The sequence below is a fragment of the Pogona vitticeps genome, chromosome 6 (genome assembly GCF_051106095.1).
Source record: "Pogona vitticeps strain Pit_001003342236 chromosome 6, PviZW2.1, whole genome shotgun sequence".
In the NCBI taxonomy this organism is placed as follows: Eukaryota; Metazoa; Chordata; class Lepidosauria; order Squamata; family Agamidae; genus Pogona; species Pogona vitticeps.
The window spans coordinates 44,173,172-44,194,282 of record NC_135788.1 but is presented as its reverse complement, the minus strand read 5'-3'; the positions used below and the strand labels follow the sequence as shown (position 1 = coordinate 44,194,282).

The following is a 21,111-nucleotide window of genomic DNA, read 5'->3' as shown; positions in this document are numbered from 1 at the left end:
AGATTAAATATGCTGTTATACAACATATGCTCTTTGTAATATTCATGTTAAATACTGTGATAAAAATTGTCAAGTGGCAGTCATTTCCATTAGGGTTACCTACACTTGTTCAATATATATATATTTAAGGGCCTAGCATTCTAGAGATGTTCGACAGCTACACCTCACTGCTGGCTTCCTTGTTTCCTGATGCCTCTGAGTCCTGCCCTTGATATACCTTTCACAGGAAGAACCCAGAAGGAATTGGGGCCCAGAAAAACGATAGCAATGTCTATAACTGCTTTGTTCAGTGACAGAAATGGGCATGGTTCATTTCCCAGCCAAACAGCTGATCTGTGGCTCAGTGTACTACCCCCTTTAGCAGGCACCCACTCGGAGGCAGAGTGTGGGAGAGGCAGAGTGGGGCACTGCTGCTGAATGGATCATTTGTTTAGCTGGGAAATGAACCATACTGAACCAGTGGTTTGTGCCCATCTCTATTCAGTGATTCTCCTTCCAGCACTGATAAGTACCAGGTGGCTGTTTGAGCATGCTTGTCCATCACTTCTGTTGCCCATCTCCATTATTCCCTCCTCTCCCCCACTCTTAGAGGCACTCTGGATAAAGTGCCAGGACCTGGATGGCATCTTTCCCAGGGCCTTATGAAATCTCAGTCTGAGTCTTGCAGAACTGAATGAACATTATTAGTTTAACTTCTATGAGCCAATCAACAGAAAATTGGATGTGGTACTGTTTACATGAATAAGGTAAAAGTAAAGGTTCCCCTTGACATTTAGTCCAGTCGTGTCCAACTCTAGGGCGCGATGCTCACCAAGCTGTAGAGTCAGTGTTTGTCTGTATGCAGTTTCTGTGTTCACGTGGCCAGCGTGACTAGACGCAGAACGCATTACATTCCCACCATGGTGGTACCTATTTATCTACTTGCATTTACATGCTTTTTAACTGCTAAGTTGGCAAGAGCTGGGACAAGCGATGGGAGCTTACTCCATCGCGTGGATTCGATTTTAGAACTGCTGGTCTTCTGACCTTGCAGCACAGAGGCTTCTGTGATTTAAGTGTTCTTGATTTCAGTGGATTTTATACACATTTACCTGCCAGCAATATTGACATTTCAGAGCACAGTTGTAAGGCCAAGATAGCTAAGGGCCAGCAGAACTGACACAGGCCAGCTGAAGCTATGATGAATCCAAACCCCTGCCAGGGATGCTGAAAATGGCTTAGGAGGACCTTGGCCTAAGATTATGCTGGCACAGTGACTGTGTCCTGGGCTAGAGGTGGTCTAGATCTGGCAGAACTAGCCTCTTCCCATGCCTTGCTCCTCTTGTATTCCTTTTTTGGTTGTTATCCTGACTGTTCTTAGCCAGCATAGCAGCTGTGCTGGCAGACTTTTGAGATCAGTCAGCACAAGGAGGTTCTGCCCATTCAAACTTTGTTGCAGCTGCTGCAGTTTGAGTTAGGATTCTAGTGACTTAGAAACAAATATTTTTATTGGTGCTGCCTGCAAAGATTTCACCATTGTTTCTGTGGAGGCAGCAGAACCACACATGGCAATAATGTTCACATGAGGATGACCCTTCTGTTGAAAAGAAAGAGGAACTCCACTCTCCTTAGAGCTATGCATCTGGGTCTTTCCCAGGGTCTGTCTTGAGATTAATACATGCAACAGCTCAATGGGAACATTTTACTGAGGATGCCTAAACTCAACTGCAATTATAGGCAAGTTTTGAGTGTTGCCTGATTGGCCTCAGTGCTTTAACTTTAATTGATTAATTTAATTTAATTTTAAAGATTTAATGTCATGTTGCAACTTGAAACTAAAGAAGTACAAAACTCAAGTTGTAGAAAATTCAGCGAAACCAACTTTGCTTTCCTATAACACGTTCTAATGTTTGAAAAGCAATCAGAAAGTGTTTTTAGTCTGCAAGCAACATGATTTTCTTTCCCTTTTAATGAATCTATGGAGATAGAATAGTTTAATGATTTTCCAAATGAGCCAGGTTGCTTGTTTTTTGTTTGTTTGTTTGAAAACATTTCTTTATGCAAGTGATTGTAGCCTAAAGGAACCGCAGAACTAAAGAAGTTGTTTTATTAAGTATACAGGTTCTTTTAAAAAGTAGCAATATTCTAGCATTTGGAAACAGTAGCATATATAATGCTCAATATAAATATTTTGCCATTTTTTTCCTTTTCTTATACTATCTGGTAGTAAACAATAGCCATGGATGGGGAGTTTCATGAGAAAAATGTAGTTAGTTAAACATTTATAGTCCACCTTACATCATAGGATTTCGTCAGGTTATAAAGATGTACAGTATGAAACAATTTTAATGTATAAGATAATTGAAGCAAATTAAAATCAAACCACACAGAGTTAAGCTACTAAAACATTAAAACAATTTTTTTAAATGTCACAACAAAAAATGAAAGCCTTTTTTTCTTGGCTTTGGTCTTGATCAAGATAGGGAATCTTTGCAGTTGCTATTTTGTAAATATTTTTTTAAAATAACAACTAGGGACAGGATACATACATGCTTTGGGAGCAATACCTATCTTGATGTCCAAAGCTTACATTAAGTGTAAACAAAGAATTAGCTAAGTACATGTATGTTTTATTTATTAGTACATTTACTTTAATTTGTCATAAATTCTGAATTTAGGATTACATAAAATGTATTGTTTCTTCCTCCAGCACAGATTCATACTATAGAATAATATGTCATGGTGTATGTGTATAGATGGATTAAAGCAGGGGTCTCAAACTCAATTTACCTGGGGGCCGCTAGAGGCAGAGTCTGGGTGAGGCTGAGCCGCATCAGATGAAAAAAAAAAACTAACAGAATCACCTTGCAAAAGGAGAAAAGCCCCCATCGGTACCTGCGAAATCAAACAGAATAGGGTGCCCCACCAAAGGTGCACACACACGCGTGTGCGCACGCACGCACGCACGCACGCACGCACGCACACACACGGAGGTCCTGCAACCTTCCTCTGAGGGCCCCCCTCAAAAAAGGCACACTCAGCAGCAGCAGCTACCCCCACCACGACAGGGAAGCAAACTTTGTGAGGCGAGCCCAGGCAGCTTCCAGAGCCGAGGCGGCTGAAGCAGGATGAAGAGGAGGAGGAGGAAGCACCGCCGGGTGCTGAGGCAGCTGCTGGCCGGGCTGGTGCTGGGGGTGCTGAGAGAGAGAGAGAGCCAGAGAGCCGCTTCCCTGGAAAAGGCGGCGGCGGCAGATGCTGTTGGAGGAGCTCTTCGAGGACGGGCCGGGAGGGAGCTCCGCTCTCAGGCATCGCTTGGCAGTGGCTTGGGCGCTCAGGGAAAAGGGCCAGCAGCGTGCCTCACACCCAAGACAGCGCCTCTTGTACCCTCCATCCGGAACTGCAGCCTGCCAGCCAGCCTGCCTGTCTGCCAGCTGGTAGGCTGCAGTTCCGGATGGAGGGTGGAAGAGGCGCTGTCTTGGGAGAGGGCCGGTGAGCGAGGTGAGGCTTTTTTTACTCTTGACAACAGAGGACATGTGGGCGCTACAGTGGGGGCAGGCAAGGCAGGGGCCACAAACTATCATCCGGCGGGCCACAAATGGCCCCCGGGCCACATGTGTGAGACCCCTGGATTAAAGGGATGGACGGATACATCGTCAGGAAGTCATAAGAACATGGTTCTTGTTCTACTGTACCTTTTTTGCCATTTATCTTTCTGTAAAAGCATTTCATTGCTTTCAGAAAAAGGAAGTTAACCCTGCGTTGAGAACATAAGTCATGTGAATCAGACCAGAGGCCCAGTCTGCTGTTCTGTTCACACAGGATACATTAGTCTTTGATCTACTTAAATAGATCAAATAAAGATAACATGGGAAGGAGAAATTAAAGGAGATGGGTCATGAGAGGTAGCATGATAATAATAGTCACTGCAGAAAAGATAAGACATTACCCTAGTGTTTTGTGTTATAATGCCTTTTATTAACTAGCGGTGCCAGCATTATGCTGGTTTTCATAATCCTTATACCTATGGGCTATAAGCACCACTTAGAGGAACATTCTGAAACAGTGTAAAAATGAATGGTCCATTTAACCATAACTTTATGCCTTATTTTTATTGTAGCTTTATCATCCTAATGTTGTACGATATTACAGAACCTTCTTAGAAAGTAAGTATGAATGTATGGGGCTGCATTCCAAACTAAGGTGCTATCATAATTTCAAAATAAAATTAACTAAAATAGAAGATTATTTAGGCTGTTTCTATCATCATCCAGAAGCTGGTTTCCAGTTAAGGGCAATGCTTAGCATAATCTGACTTGGGTTTTAGCTTGCAATCCTGTACCCAATGAGGGCAAGCCTCATGAAACTCAGTGGAATATCAGATTGCAGTGTTACGACTGAATCAGTTACTAGTCCCAACTAGAATAGACCCACTGAGTAAATGGGATTTATAAAAGCCTTGAATTACTAAAGTCATTGATTCGAGGAATATATTCTAATTGGAACTTAACCATTGGATAATATCCATTAATGTTTTAGTTGAAATAGAATAGAGGAAGAGTTTGTAGGGGATGCATTGGAGGCTAGAAGCCTAACTATGTCGGAATTATGTGATTCAGAAAATGTATCTTTCCAAGATGTTTACATCTTGGTTCATGCTCTTGGATCTTCAACAATTATGGAGGATTTTAGCATCCATACAGATCTCCTGTATGGAGAATTAGTGCAGGGAAAATGTCCTAGAGGGAGATCACAGCTGCGATACAAGGATATCTGCAAGCGGGATCTGAAAGGCTTAGGAAAGGACCTCAACAGATGGGAAACTTTGACATCTGAGCATTCAGCCCGGAGGCAGGTGGTGTATCATGGCCTCTCCCAATTTGAAGAGACACTTGTCCAGCAGGCCGAGGCAAAGAAGCAGTCCTGAAACCAGCAAAATCAGGGAGCTGGACAGGGGACAGATTGTATTTGTCTTCAGTGTGGAAGGGATTGTCACTCCCGAATTGGCCTTCTCAGCCACACTAGACGGTGTTCCAAGACCTCTATTCAGAGCATGTTATCATAGTCTCTCGAGACTGAAAGATGCCTACACAATAGCCCAGATTGTTAGGTACGGAGATATCCAATATGTAGGCTGTTAGTTTATTATGTTGATGGACCAAGGTAGATTTCAGATTTCTTCGATGTAACAACTGGTCCACAGGTCAATACACCCTGAACAAAAGGAGATCCAAAGTTATAGCTCGAGATTTGTTATCTTGCATCATTTAAATATAAAACCTGAGGCCAATTCAGTATCCATTGGTCTTATTAGCCATCATGGCTCTATTCAAGACAATCCTAGATGAAATATGTGATGCTGTTGAACGCGATACATTTGATGTTATAGAGAGCTCAGAAATACATAATTGTAGTTGTTCAACCATTTCCTCTAGGCCATAGGTCCTTGTGCAGTCACATTTCTTTGAAAATTAAGCAAATGTTAGTCTGTCCCTAGGAATCATATAATGTATTTTGGAATTCTTAGATGTTATACCAGGGGGACATTCCTTGGCCAGTCAGTAGTTACAAACATGGAATACTTTACTACTGCTACAATTTCATTTTGTAGATGATAGGCTGTACATAGTCATGGAGCTCATAGAAGGGGCACCACTGGGAGAACATTTTCATTCTTTGAAGGAAAAGCAACAACAATTTACAGAAGAAAGAATATGGAATATATTCGTTCAAGTAAGACATTGCACATCTTCATTACTGTTTTTTTTTATTTCTGCTTTGTAGGATACTCATTTGTTGATGCTTATCAGGCAGGGACCTGGGTTTTTGTATTCATAAAAACATTATGCACATTGGTGGGGCATTATAAATGTTATTATAGTTTGTCCCAAAGATGTGATTAAAACTAGAAGTCAGTGATTCATACACATTACACTTTCTAGATGATGCACTAGAGAGAAAGTGGTCTCCTTCTCTTACCAATTCCTATGCTAAGGAGCATAGCAGAAGTAAAATTAATACAGCTTACTGCAAATGAGAATTCCATTTCCAGTGTTAAAACATGTAGCGTTACCTTTTTAAAGAAATACCTAGCGGCCCATCAGTCAACCAGAAGGAAAACTATCTTCTCTGAGGCAAACCATCAAGAGAGTTACTTCAGTTCTCTGCATCCCAGATACTATGTGAGATTGTGTGGAATGGTTCATGTAGCTGAGACATATTTGGGTACTCTAGTAAACTTGATGAGGACATAGAACATTTGTCTGCCACTGACCTCTTTTCTCAATTTCTCATGTTCTAGAAATATTTCTTTCCATTTCACCCCTGCCCCTGGAGTTTTGTGCTCCAGAGTTTCATTGTAACCTACCCATATGACTCTTTACCTACTTGTGCCAGGTTTTAAGTTGTTGTTTAATTGGTGTTGCATACTATTATTTGTTGAAGTTTGTTGGAATTGTATATGGCATTTTATTTGCCTTACCTTTTTTCTTTGTCATTAAGCTGTGTTTAGCTCTTCGATATTTGCACAAAGAGAAGAGGATTGTACATCGAGACCTCACTCCAAATAATATCATGCTGGGAGATAAAGATAAAGTAACAATCAGTAAGTTCTAATGATGTAATACTCACAAGATTTCAGTAGAAAGAAATCCATAACAGGAAGAAATCTAGTAAATAGTTTTAGAATGGATGAAAACTTTGAATCATTGCTAATGATTTCACAAGTAAAATTCCTAATTTCTAGACAATAGTGTAGAATCCTATAACCATTGAGTAGGAAGAGGGCTATAAGGCCATGGAATCCAAACCCCTGCTGAATGCAGAAATCCAAATCAAAGCAGATATGACAAATAGTTGTCTACTTCTCTCTTGAAAATAATATACTATTTGTGTGTTTCCTGTGTATACTTCTTTATGGATGAAAACTGCTATCTATTTCAGAGTTACCAAGCTGTTTTTCAATTCCCCACCCCCACCTCAGTGTTACTTATTAATAGTTTCTTGTGGCCTTTTTGTTCTGGATTTAACATCTAGACCAGGTGTTTCCTGTTTATTTTTTCTGTTGAAGGGAAGCTTTCTGTCCAGTCACAAAGGTTTGCCATATTATATTTTTATTTGTTAAACTTGCATAATGTTCTTCCTCTGAAAATAACTTATAGCCCAGTACACAGCTGGATAATTTCAGATTGCAGACATGTACCTTATTTAAGTATTATTCCTCAGACCACTGGTGGTAATTTTGGTGGGGAGTGAGGCCCACTTATTAACTGCATTTTGGTAATTGCATCACTGCTCAGTAAGCTAAGATACAGATGATGACTTGTCCTCACCCACCCCCACAGAGCCCCTCCTGCTGTCTTGCATGTTTTTTTTAATCATTCATCTGTGTATACTGCAAAGGTAGTTCAAACAAAGCCAATCATTGCTTCTTGATTCGACATTAAATTTTTTTAAAAAAAAATCATCACTTTTCATTATTTAACCAAGACGAAGCCAGCTTTCCCTTAAATATATTTACTGGTTGGCAAACATTTATCAAAGTGTAGGTGGTGAGCAGATATGATCGTATCTGCCAAAATGCAACATATTCATTAGTAATTTGGTGACCAAGTCCAGCTATAATTATAATCCGACATACAAAGGGAATACTTGCTCACTTACCCAAATACTCATGTGTGCTTCTTATGTGCTACTCCTGCAACCAGAAGAGTCTAAACAAATCACAGGTCTTCTGTCCTTGTATCATTTGTCATTATTTTTCACTGGATGTGAACTGGGAGCTCTGCTCTGGCTTCTCTCTCCCCTGACAAGTGCCCATCATAAGCCATGCTTTGTTGCTTGCTTTTGACTCAGGCTTGTTGGGGAGGGGCAAGTGAGAGCTCCTGATATGCATATAAGAATAAACAATGGCCCTCCCACTTGCATGATGGATCATGTGGGGAAAATTAAGTAGCATGCACCAGAATGCTGGTTTGCTCACATTGGGTGTGTGTATAGAGTCAGGGTGTCATATAAATGAGCCTACTTATATGGTCTGGAATTGATTCTGTCTACATGAAAACATGAACTGGGGCATTATCTTGTAACAGGAGTGGGCAGCATGGGTTTCATTCAGCCCTCATTGGCCAAAATGCACACCCCTGGGATTGCCAGCAACTTCACCCTCCATTTTAAAATGATTTGCAAAGCTGAGACAGAAAGTCCCCGCTTTGTCTACTAGTGGAAATGGGGCAATTTTGCAATGTTTAGAGAGCACCCCTGCAGTCCTCCACAACTTATTTTTTATTTTATTTAATACATTTTGAGCACTAGAGAGCACTGTGGGGCCTTTTCAGTTAAAAATATTATTTTTGTATAAAAAATGTGGGTAAGCTAATGGGAGTGGGACATATCTTCCAAGGCCATTTGTGACATCCAGTTCTCTGGAGGTTGCCCATCTCTGTCTTACAGGATAGATTTGAACAGCAGAATGCAGCAATCCATGTTAACTTATTATCTATCTATCTGCTCTATCTGCTCTATCTGCTCTATCTGCTCTATCTGCTCTATCTGCTCTATCTACTCTATCTATCTATCTATCTATCTATCTATCTATCTATCTATCTATCTATCTATCTATCTATCTATCTATCTATCTATCTATCTATCTATCTATCTATCTATCTATCTATCTATCTATCTATCTATCTATCTATCTATCTATCTATCTAATATGCCGCCCACGCTACCCAAAGGTTTCTGGGTGGCTTACAACAATTAAAATACAACAAAAAAATAAAACAATTAAAATACAATTAAAATATATACTCTAAAAATTGCCATCAGGACCCACAGTTGATATTATTTCAGTTAAAAGTCTTCTGGGACAGGAAGGTTTTGACGTGGTGCCAAAATGTCATCACCGTCGGCGCCAGTTGAATTTCAGTTGGGTGGGCATTCGATAGTCTGGGGGCAGCTGCCAAAAAGGCCGTTTGTCTACAAGCCATCCCTCTTACCTCCTTGAGGGATGGCTCTTTGCCCCCTGGCTGGATCTTAACTGCCGGGTAGGTTCATATGGAAGGAGGCGGTCCTTCAGGTATCCAGGGCCCAAGCTGTTTAGGGCTTTATATGTCAAAACAAGCACTTTGAATTGGGCCTGGGCAGCAACTGGTAGCCAATGTAATTTAAACAAGGTAGCCTTGTAATTTAGAACTGAATAATTCTTCATCCAATTACTTTGTTGTTTGGAGCATGCCATATATCTTTGGCAGAAGGTACCATGATTCACTTTAGTGGGCTGTAATAATAATGTCTTAGAAGAGCAAAAAAGCATTATGAGCAGGGTCTGAGCGGGTGAGGGAGAGCATTAGCTTTGTTTCCTTTGGGGCAGATAAGTTTTTAAAATGTTCCCATTTCTCATTTCAACTTCACAAATAATTAAGTTGTGTGATTATGAGCTTCTGAACATGTGTTTAAGTAACTGTGCATTCACCACATTAATAGCTAAATAACTATAAGCTGAAATTGAAGTGTTTGGGGAATTGTTTGTCTTCTCCTATACATCATTAGAAGATCTGGAAGGACATAAAAACCAATAGCTTGGATGAGACATAATTAAATGTTCTTTAACAAACGGTGTAGCTGTGTGATTTTCACTTGAGATGTCTCTTTCCTGATTATTGTTACTTGTTTGTCAGCATCTTAACCAGTTTGCTCCTCCATTCATCAATATAGTCAGTTGTCAGTGGATATTTGGGCATGCCATCATTATCTTAGACCTTTTATACATGCCTTTTACATATAAAGAGTTTCCTTACATGCAGTTCAGACTTCTTTGAAGAGATTATGAACTGCCACGTTTTATACATGATGCATATAAAATGTATTACCATGTTGGCAGTAATAACTATGTCTTATTGAGTGATGTTCATTAATGACTGATGTTCAAATGTAAACTTCAAATTTAAAATATAAAATTCTGATATTCAAATGTAATACACTTGGACCCAGCATTGCTCCTGGTGTTGGTTCAGACAACCAATCTGATTTATTGATTGATTCCATCTTTATCTTCCCCACCTGCTTTTTATTTTGCAAAAGACATGTGACCTGATTTAGATGTATATGAGCAAGTCATTTGCCTTCACCATTTCCTTTGCAGCAGAAGCTATGAGGCCAGGAAATCTCTGACTATATAATAACTAGCTTTCAAACAGGCTAGAATATTAAATTGCAGTTTGTTTATTAACTGCCCAGAGTGGCCTTGGCTGCCAGATGGGCAGTACGTACGTACTTACATACATACATACATACATACCTACCTACATACATACATACATACATACATACATACATACATACATACATACATACATACATACATACATACATACATACATACATACATTCATTCATTCATTCATTCATTCATTCATTCATTCATTCATTCATTCATTTGTGGTTTGTTAATATCCTGGCATGTTCTATAAAGTTTCCAGGTTTGAGCAGAATTGTGAGCCTCACTAGACCAAAAAGAAAGGACAAAAGAAAAAGGCACTGGCTCCTTTTAGTTGCTGATGCGATGGAGAATAAAGCTTATATCCTGATTCCATGGTGCCAAGCTGAGGGAAATGTCTGTAACTAAATTACTGCACCACATCACCAGCTCTCTACTAGCTCGTATGTTTTGTACAACTCTGATGGCAGGGCAGGGAAGAACCTGCAAAACTATCAAGACTGATAGACAAGGAAGAAGATGGAATCAGCATGTATGCTTTAGGCTTGCACTATCATAGGCATCCTTCAGTCTCGAGAGACTATGGTATCGTGCTCTGCATGGAGGACTTGGAACAGCGTCTAGTGTGGCTGAGAAGGCCAATTCGAGAGTGACAATCCCTTCCACACTTAGGACATGTACAATCTGTACCCCGTCTAGCTCCCTGATTTTGCTGCTTTCGTGACTGCCTCTTTGCCTCAGCCTGCTGGGCGAGTGTCTCTTCAAATTGGGAGAGGCCGTGATGCACCACATGCCTCCAGGCTGAACGCTCAGATGTCAGGGTTTCCCATCTGTTGAGATCCATTTCCAAGGCCTTCAGATCCCGCTTTCAGATATCCTTGTATCGCAGCTGTGGTCTCCCTCTGGGGCAATTTCCCTGCACTAATTCTCCATACAGGAGATCCTTTGGAATCCGACCACCAGCCATTCTCACAACATCCCCGAGCCAACGTAGGTGTCGCTGTTTCAGTAGCGTATACATGCTAAAAATTCCAGCTCGATCTAGGACTACTCTATTTGGAACTTTGTCCTGCTAGGTGATACCAAAAATACCTCGGAGGCAGCGCATATGGAATGTGTTCAGCTTTCTCTCCTGCTATGCATGAAGGGTCCAGGACTCACTGCAGTACAGGAGTGTGCTCAGGACACAGGCTCTATAGACCTGGATCTTGGTGTATACTGTCAGCTTCTTATTGAGCCATACTCTTTTTGTGAGTCTTGAGAACATGGTAGCTGCTTTGCCAATGCGTCTATCCAGCTCGACATCTAGGGAAAGAGTGTCAGAGATGGTTGAGCCAAGGTACACAAATTCATGGACAACCTCCAATTCTTGCATGGAGATGGTAATAGAGGGAAGTGAGTCCACGCCCTGGCCCATGACTTGTGTTTTCTTCAGGCTGATAGTTAGTCCAAAGTCTTGGCAGGCCTTGCTAAAACGATTCATGAGTTGTTGGAGGTCTTCGGCAGAGTGGGCAACAATGGCTGCATCATCGGCGAATAGGAAGTCCCACATGCATTTCAGCTGAACTTTGGTCTTTGCTCTCAGTCTAGAGAGATTAAAGAGCTTTCCATCTGATCTAGTCCGGAGATAGACACCTTCTGTTGCAGTTCCAAAGGCATGCTTCAGCATGACAGCAAAGAAGATCCCAAACAGGGTTGGCGCGAGGACACAGCCCTGTTTCACTCCACTTCGGATGTCAAAGGGATCTGATGTTGAGCCATCAAAAACTACAGTGCCCTTCATTCCCTCATGAAAGGACCTGATGACGCTAAGGAGTCAAGGAGGACAGCCAATCTTAGGAAGTATTTTAAAAAGACCATCCCTGCTAACCAAGTCAAATGCTTTTGTAAGGTCTATGAAGGCCACTAAGAGTGGCTGTTGTTGTTCCCTGCATTTCTCCTGCAACTGTCTGAGGGAGAATACCATGTCAGTGGTGGATCCATTTGCTCGGAATCCGCACTGTGATTCTGGATAGACTCTGTCTGCAAGCACCTGGAGCCTCTTCAGCACAACACGGGCAAGCAGCTTTCCTACAACACTAAGAAGAGAGATGCCACGGTAGTTATTGCAGTCGCCCCTGTCTCCTTTGTCCTTATACAATGTGACGATGTTTGCATCCTTCATGTCCTGTGGTACTCTACCTTCGCTCCAGCAAAGATGAAAGATTTCATACAGTTCAGTGGTGATGGTCTCTTTGCAGCACTTCAGCACTTCAACAGGGATGTTATCCTTTCCAGGTGCCTTGCCAGAGGCAAGGGAATTCAAGGCCGCTTTTATTTCTGCTAAGGTTGGTTCACTGTCCAACTCTTCCAGGACAGGGAGGCACTCAATGTTATTCAATGCTTCTTCAGTTACTGCATTCTCTCTGGAATACAGCTCAGAGTAGTGCTGCACCCAGTGGTCCATCTGCTGTGTTCGGTCCTGGATGAACATGCCTGTAGTAGACTTCAGGGGAGCAGTTTTCTTCTGTACTGGACCTAAAGCCTGCTTGATCCCATCATACATTCCCTTGATGTTACCTGTGTCTGCTGCTAACTGTATCTGAGAGCAGAGCTGAAGCCAATAATCACTGGAACATCTCCTGGCAGTCTGTTGGACTTGGCTACGAGCAGCTCGAAGAGCTTGCAAGTTGTACTCACTAGGACAGGCTTTGTATGCTGCTAGAGGTCTCCTCTTATCCTCGATGGCTGGAATCAACTCCTCCAAGTGGGCTTCGAACCAGTCGGCCGTCTTTTTGGTCTTCTTGCCAAATGTGGACAAGGCAGTGTTATGAACAGCATTCTTGAAATGTTCCCAACATTCAGGTGCACTTGCCTCAGCTGGGCCTGGAAGGGTTTCCTCAAGCGCTTGGGCAAATTTCTCCACTTTTCTTTGATTGCGAGTCTTGCTGATGTAAATACGTGATCTTCCTTCCTTTTTTGTGTGGTACAGTCTCTTTGTTCGCAATTTTACTCTACTACACACCAGAGAGTGATCAGTATCACAGTCAGCACTCTGGTAGCTGCGTGTGATCGTAGTGCTAGGAAGGCTTGTGACGATCAAATCGAGCTGATGCCAGTGCTTGGATCTTGGATGTCTCCAAGAAATTCTGTGTTGAAGCTTTGTATTGAAGAACGTATTGGTGACGCAAAGACCATAGTAGCAGCAAAACTCCAGCAAGCGTTGGCCATTTTCATTCATCTTTCCAATGCCAAAACGACCTAGATAAGTGGGCCAAGAGTTGTTGTCAGCACCAACTCTAGCGTTAAAGTCTCCAAGAATGAACAGTGGCTCTCTCTCAGGGACTTTTTTGATAGTAGCAACCAGATCGTCGTAAAATTTGTCTTTCACTTCTGTTGTGGATGACAGTGTTGGTGCATATGTGCTAATGAGGGTGACCAGTCCCGCTGATGAGTGGAGCTGCAGAGACATTGTTCCACCTACTATGGGCTTGCACTAACTTATTCAGAAATTAGAAACAATTTTTTAAATATTTTACCCTTGCAGATAATTTTATTTGTTCTTTTCAAACAGTGTAAATGTACGGTATAAATTTATTTAAACAATGGGAATACATTATCACTTGCAGGGGGGAAATTGCTGTGACTTCTGCCTTTTTTTTAAAAAATTTTTTTTTACATTTTATTAACATCCATAATATGACAATGCAAATTAGAATTGTAGTACAATATGATCACATTACATACACACTCTTTCGGTAGATTATCTTTCTTTATACATCCACTAGTTCATATTTTAACATACTTAATTCTTTTTAAAATATTACATGCCAGCAATCCAAATTACTTCCCATATCACATTCTTCTTTTCTTGATCTAATTCCATATGTTAATAATGGTTGCCAGGTTTTCATAAATTTATCTTCTTTTATTTCCCCTCTATATAATTTTAATTTGATTGGTCAGCTTTTCCATCAGGGCCATTTGCCAGATTCTGTTCTTAAATTTATGTACTGAAAGATCTTGAGGATTTCTCCAGTTTTGTGCAATTTCAGCTCTTGCTGCACCAATAAGGTGTGCAATTAGGTCTTTATTGAATAATTTTTCATTTCCATCCTTAAATATTGAAAATATTAATAAAGCTTCATTTTTAATTATTTTTTGATTCAACAGTGTTTCTATCTATTTAATTATTTCCCACCAATATTCTTCCACTTTGGTGCAAGAGAGCCACATGTGTTCTAGTGTACCTGTACTTCCACAGTTTCTCCAGTACCTATCTGAGATTTCTCCATTAATTTCATGTAATTTTGTGGGGTACCAATACCATCTGTGGACTACCTTCAAAACCATTTCTTTCGCTTTGACTGATATTGATTTATATGGATATGTAGTCCATATTTCCATCCATTCTTTTTCTGATATATTGATATTCAAATTAATTTCCCATGTTATTTTAGATACCATACCCCTGGAAAATGCTTTCTCAACCAAATGTTTATATATTACTGAAGTTATTCCCTTCCTTTTATTTCAGTCTTTTTCTATACTATATTCTAGTTCCGTGAGCATTCTTATAGGTCCGGAACTTTGGTATAATTGAGTTGCCAAATTTCTTACCTGTATTAATTGTAGCCAATTAGTTTTTATATCCTTTGTTTTGTCCTCTGTCTAATTGTTAGTGACTTCCCTGCGTCAAATAAGTCTCTTATTCTATAAATTCCAATTGTTTTCCAATTTTTGAATTAACTAGAAAAATCTTTACTATATCTGTATTCTGCTTCAGATGTCTTTTAGGGACATTACACCTTTCAACCTCTCGATGTTATTGTAGAGAATTATGTTCATACTCATAAACTGCATCCCACTTCGAAGTAATGTGTAGATAATTGGCAAGCTTATCACCAAGGGAGTATTCATTAACAGATCTGCTTCTGAGCACTGTCTGTAAATATAGTATGCTCCTATGGGTGATGGATGCAGAGGAAGACTCTAGTTTTCCTACCCAGCCATTTCAGAGACATTAGATGGTGACGTTCAAATGTGAACATGGAGGTGAAAGTCCAGGTGGCTGCTGTGGATCAGGAATACCTTTGACCAGTGTTAGCAGGTGCACCAGCTATGCCCCTTCCTGGAGAAAGCAGATTTAGATACACTAATCCTTGCCTTAGTGATCTCTCAGCTGGATTATTTTAATGGTTTCTCTATGGGGCTGCTCTTCAGAAATATTTAGAAGCTGCAGCTACTGCAAAATGCAGCAGCTACACTGGATGAGTGCTTCAGTGACCAGGTAACCTTTTCTCAATCAAGAGCACTGATTTCCAATTTGCACTCTAAATTCAGTCCAAGGTGATATCTTTGACCTAAAGAGCCTTAAATGGCATGGAGCCTGGATATGAAAAAAAGCCTCTGCCTCCCCATATTTCAGTTCCTCAGCAGAGGCCCATTGTGTGTTCCACTACCCTAGGAAGCCAGGTTAGTGAGTGCAGAGGACATGACTTTCCCACCTTGAATGTGGAACTCTCTTCTAAGGGAGGCCAGAGGGCTTGAGACAGGTAATGTTTTATATAGCCATTGATTTTTAGAGCTCATTTTTCACATAGATTTTTAAAATTTTAACATCTATTTTATTGTATAAAACTTTGGGATTTTTGTGGGGCACAAAACAACTAATAAAACATATTAATATATAGATCAGTGTTTCTCAACCTTGGGTCCCCAGATGTTCTTGCACTAAAACCTCCAGAAGCCTTCACCACTACCTAGGCCAGCAAGGATTTCTTGGAGTTACAGTCCAAGAACATCTGGGGACTCAAGGTTGAAAAGCACTGTGCTAGATATTGTAAGTAAATTATAAAGCAAAGAATGATGTGTTGACATTTCTGTTGTTTAGCCAAGTGAAATTGATTCATGAAATGTACAAAATGAAACAAGTATATTATAAGACATTACTCAGAGTGTATGTGTGAAATGTATATGCACTGCATATTGGCAGGCATAATTTTATATATACAGTATAGTGGAACAAATGAAAACATTGTAGGAGCATACTTAAATATTCAAAAGAGTGCATCCTACACTTGTGGCATTCCAGAATGCATATGCAGATTTCAAAAATTCATGCATAGACATGGAAAACTAAAATGCAAACAAGGAATCATATCAATGTTTGTGCGCAAAGATAAAAGATATTCTGTTTCTGCATTAGAACCACTATTTTGGACAAGTGGCTAAAACACGAGACAGAGTGTACTGAAGCAAATATCCACAGCATGGTGCTCTTACATCATGTTTAGATACCTCTCTTCTGATTCATCCAACCTTGTTCAGTACAGGATTGAAATAGGTAGTCAATATACCCAGAATGGCTATTGAAAACATTAGTATGGGCTGACAACCAAGCTATGGCATGCTTGTAAAGTTTCTTCGGTGTTGTCCATTGTGTTCTAGGTCAATAATGTCCCATTACTGAAAAATTAGAACAGATTTTTTTTCCAAGAAAAGAACAGAAGAATATACATTCAGCTTTCAGGGCAACAAGTATTGTTCAACCAGACCTTGGAAAATTACATTTAAAAAGTAAATTGTTATCATTATTGTTTCAAGGTTCAACCCTATTATTATTGTTATTGCAATTTTTTCTGATTTTTTAAAAGCTAACTGGTTTAGTTAATTACTGTATGTTCAATCAAGTTGGAACCAGCTTCTAGTGACCCTGATAGGGCTTTCAAGATAAGTGAGATATTTATGGAGTAATTTTAGCAGTGCCACTTCCCGGGTAAGTTTCCATGGCTAAGCAGGGATTCAAACCCATCTCCTGAGTCCTAATCCATCGCTCTATCCACTATACCACACTGGATATCCACATTGAGCAACTGTTTACTTTCCTGTTATTCACAAGAAACTGAAATTAGAGAATGTAAAGTCACTGTCCTTTAGAACAAAACATGTGTAAATCATTGCCCCTATAAAAGGAACTTTAAAAAGTAAAAGTGACACCACAAAATGAATGATATTATCCTTGCTTATATTGCAATTGTTATATAATTTAGTAATGGTTACTGCAAAATGAAATGAATTACAAATTATTATTTGTAATGAGTTCATTTCCAGCTCATACAAACTTTGGATTTAACAGAAGTGAAAAGAACCTTTATAGAGTTCAGATACAATTCCAAATGGTTGTGCCATCATGCAAGTAATTCTTTGCTTGTGGTCCCATTACTAATCTCTATTAATGCTTCAGGTGGCCTTGTGTCAGTGAACGAGCTGAGAGAGGTCCCCATGTTGTAAGAGGAATGAGTATGAGTTAACAGAGGGTGCAACAAGACAGGCATTTAGTCTGCTGTTTGGACCACTGTGGGGATGGGCTGTTTCATTAATTTTGACAGTGATCACATGACATAATCCCTGGAGCAAACCAAATTGTCCACAGAGCATTTCTCTCTGCACCATCCTGGCTCCTGTCAGGGGCTTCTCCCTTTTTGGTCTAGGCAAGATTGCTCTGGTTTTGTCCATTTTCAGTGCGTGTGGTCACTGGAAACGAACCAAAAGAGAGCCTTCCTTTAATTTGCCAATATCATGAAGTAGCTTAAGAAGAGAACTACTTCACAATATTGGCAAATTGATGACTTCCTTGGATTCATGGAGAACCTGAGGAAGGGGGAAAAATTTAAGTGTATATAAGGACAGTTGATATGTGCAAGCCTTAAAAGGCTAATGGAAAGCGCATGTGTATTAGGGCAGTGCAGCGCCCCTTGCTGTCAGTTTGTCTGCTGTCAAAATACACATTTGCTTTCCATTAGTCTTTTAGGTCTTCGAAGGGATTCAGTGTATATTCACTGCCCTTATATACATTCAAATTCCACCACCCACCCCCCTTCCTCAGAGCCTTTATGGAACTGAGGAAGTGTTCAATTTGCCAGTATCATGAATTGTCTCTCTTCTTAAGCCACTTCCCAGTATTGGCAAATTGGCTGCAGGCTACTGTGGACCAAATAGGGTCACTTGAGGTATCTATGCCATCTGGATACAAGGATCACACTAAATAGCAACCCTGTTTAGCCCATTACAGCCCACTCCTACTGCAATGTTTAAATAAGCCCATAGCTTACTATTCCTAAGGAAAAGCAGAGCACCAGCATTTGACATCAGAGCTATATGATGCAAGGCAGTTTGGCTCTTCTTACGAGAGCAGCTAAGGTGACGTGACCCACAGCTTTAGATTCTAATTTTCTAAGCCAAAGAAAATGTGATATAATATATTAAATACATATATTAAATAAAACAACTGAGACCTCTTTGCCTGCACTGCTCACTGAGCTGTTTTGAGGGAACTACCATTATTATTTATTCATATTTTACATGATACCTTATTAATGTTTAATTATTTCTAGTGTCCTTTTCCATCTTACACCACTTTTTCCTTTTCCTTTTAAAAATGAGTTTAGTGCCGAATTATGAGAGTATTTTAACTTGTTTTGTAATCGTTAATAGTTATAATTTTATTATTGGATATTAATAGAAGGAATAACAAGCAGGAGACGTAATCAGACATAATCATAAAACATAATTGGCAATATTGTTAGAAATTGCCATGTACTGTAAAGACAGGTATCCTCTGTTATGAAGTAAATAAAAACAATGGCTCCTGGCAGCAAATCTGGACATGGTACCATTTCTCTTTTCAAATATCTATTTCTGTGTATAATTCAAAACAAAACAGAGCAGAACATTAGATCCAATCCAGAGCGGGAGGTATCATTTTGACTTTTAACAGCAGAGCAAGTCTGTCACTGAGCAAATTTCCAGGCAGAACAGCATTGCACATGCCTAGAATTTGGATTATCTAATAGGTCAGTATAGCTGAAGTTGAACTAAATGGGAAGATCTTCTTGTGCTTGGGACAAAGAGATCTGATCTTCCCCCTTCCCTTTTTGTCTTCTGGGCAAGCTTGGTTTGTCTTCCTATTCTTTGTTTTCAGTTTCTAAGATAATAGTACTTCCCTTTCATGTGGCTGATCATGAGCCTTTTTATTTTATTTTTTATTAATTTTTAATTTAGTATTAAAAGTAAAATACAAATTCGTTAATAACGACATACAATGCACATTGGACTTTCTGCACCCATGCCACCTTCACCCTTGAGACTAGGTGACCACTGATAACAATTTATGTCCCTTTTCACCCCATGTTGTTGTTGTTTAGTCATTAAGTCATTATCGTTTCGTTATCGTTTAGTCATTTAGTCGTGTCCGACTTCGTGACCCCATGGACCAGAGCACGCCAGGCCCTCCTGTCTTCCACTGCCTCCCGCAGTTGGGTCAGATTCATGTTGGTTGCTTCGGTGACACTGTCCAACCATCTCATCCTCTGTCGTCCCCTTCTCCTCTTGCCTTCACACTTTCCCAACATTAAGGTCTTTTCCAGGGAGTCCTCTATTAAGTCGTGTCCAACTCTTCGTTACCCCATGGACCAGACCACGCCAGGTCCGCCTGTCTTCCACTGCCTCCCGGAGTTTGGCCAAATTCATGTTGGTAGCTTCAACAGCTTTCACTCTACACCTCTCCAAAAATACATTGATTCTTTTGCTGGGATATAGCCTTTTCCCTTCAAAATGACATGCTCCAAGTATGAATTCCATATATCTTTGAAATCATTAGACTTTATAATTCCTCTTCTTATTTTCATTTCACATGTTAACTTATCATTTATTTATTTATTTATTTATTTATTTATTTATTTATTTATTTATTTATTTATTTATTTATTTATTTATTTATTTATTTATTTATTTATTTATTTATTTATTTAATACCCTGCCTATCTGGTCATTGCTAAGCTCCACGTTTCTTTAAATTAATTGTTAAAATTGTAAATGTATGATTTATATTTTGTATTGCTTTGTTTTTACCTATGTAATAACTGTGTATATTTTAAATTGTTTTTATTGTATATGTTGTGAGCTGCCCAGAGTAGACTATGTCTAGATGGGCGGCATATAAATGCAATAAATAAATAAATAAATTTATACCAATCTTCAAGATTAATTTGTTGCTTTTCCAATTTTTTGCAAATATTAGTCTTGTTACTGTAACCATTATAGCAACTAACTGGTTTTTTTTAAAGATAGTCATTCTTAATTGTATTTGGGAGGGCAAAAATTGGGTGATATCTAAATACAGTATCATATCCAATAATTTATCTAACTTCCTTAAAACCCAGTGCCCTTTCTTTCTTTTCACATGTCCATCACATATCATGATGTGTGTGTGTGTGTCCGCCCGCCCGGGTTCTGTGAACTAGGCTCTAGAGCAGTGGTTTCCAATTGTTAGTCTCAGATGTTCTTGGACTACCAACTCTCAGAAATCCTGGCCAGCACAACTAGTGGTGAAGGCTTCTGGGAATTTAAGTCCAAGACCATCTCAGGACCCAAGATTGGGAACCACTGCTCTAGAGGAAAAGCCGACAGGTGTCAGTAATCATGCACACCCACTATAATTCTCAGAGCCACTCTGGACCAGCATTAAAGCAGGGGTGGGGAAAGTTTATCTCCACTAGCAAGAAAGATACAATGTCTTGGCCTTTCAAATCTCTCTCCTTCTCTGCATGGAGCTAATTTAATGTTTTGCCCTGGGGAGCTGGGGGATAATAATCCACGGACAATTAAAAGATTTTAAAGTGACCTTTTCAAAGATCACACTTGGTATATTACCCCAGGATTTGGCTTCAGAGAACTAGTGCTTTTCAATGGCTGCCAAGAACAGTAGCTGCTATAGCTTAAATTAAAGTCAAAAGTTCCTTAAATAAGTGTTTCTATAGATACAGTAGTATGTTGTTGGCTTTGGCATACACTCAATTCTAATCTTCATAAATGGATTTTGATAGCTGTTTAAATAATGTATTCCATTTTCACAGAGGTGCCACAGAGCATCAGAATGG

The 21,111-nt window shown here is 39.8% G+C and overlaps 1 protein-coding gene across 26 annotated transcripts in view; it reads left to right on the top strand.

Annotated features, from left to right (window-relative positions):
- NEK10 (NIMA related kinase 10) overlaps window positions 1-21,111 on the top strand; it is a 123,338-nt gene that overhangs the window by 40,461 nt on the left and 61,766 nt on the right. For 25 of the 26 annotated variants that reach the window (XR_013537259.1, XR_013537258.1, XR_013537257.1 and 22 more), the window contains 3 exons: window positions 4,097-4,142; window positions 5,588-5,709; window positions 6,478-6,580. Coding sequence is in view for 21 of the 26 variants with exons in the window: in XM_078377308.1 (XP_078233434.1) it covers window positions 4,097-4,142; window positions 5,588-5,709; window positions 6,478-6,580 (271 nt within the window). In the remaining 5 variants the exon portion in view is untranslated. The remainder of the gene's footprint in view (window positions 1-4,096; window positions 4,143-5,587; window positions 5,710-6,477; window positions 6,581-21,111) is intronic. The other variant, XM_078377316.1, reaches the window with a different exon arrangement.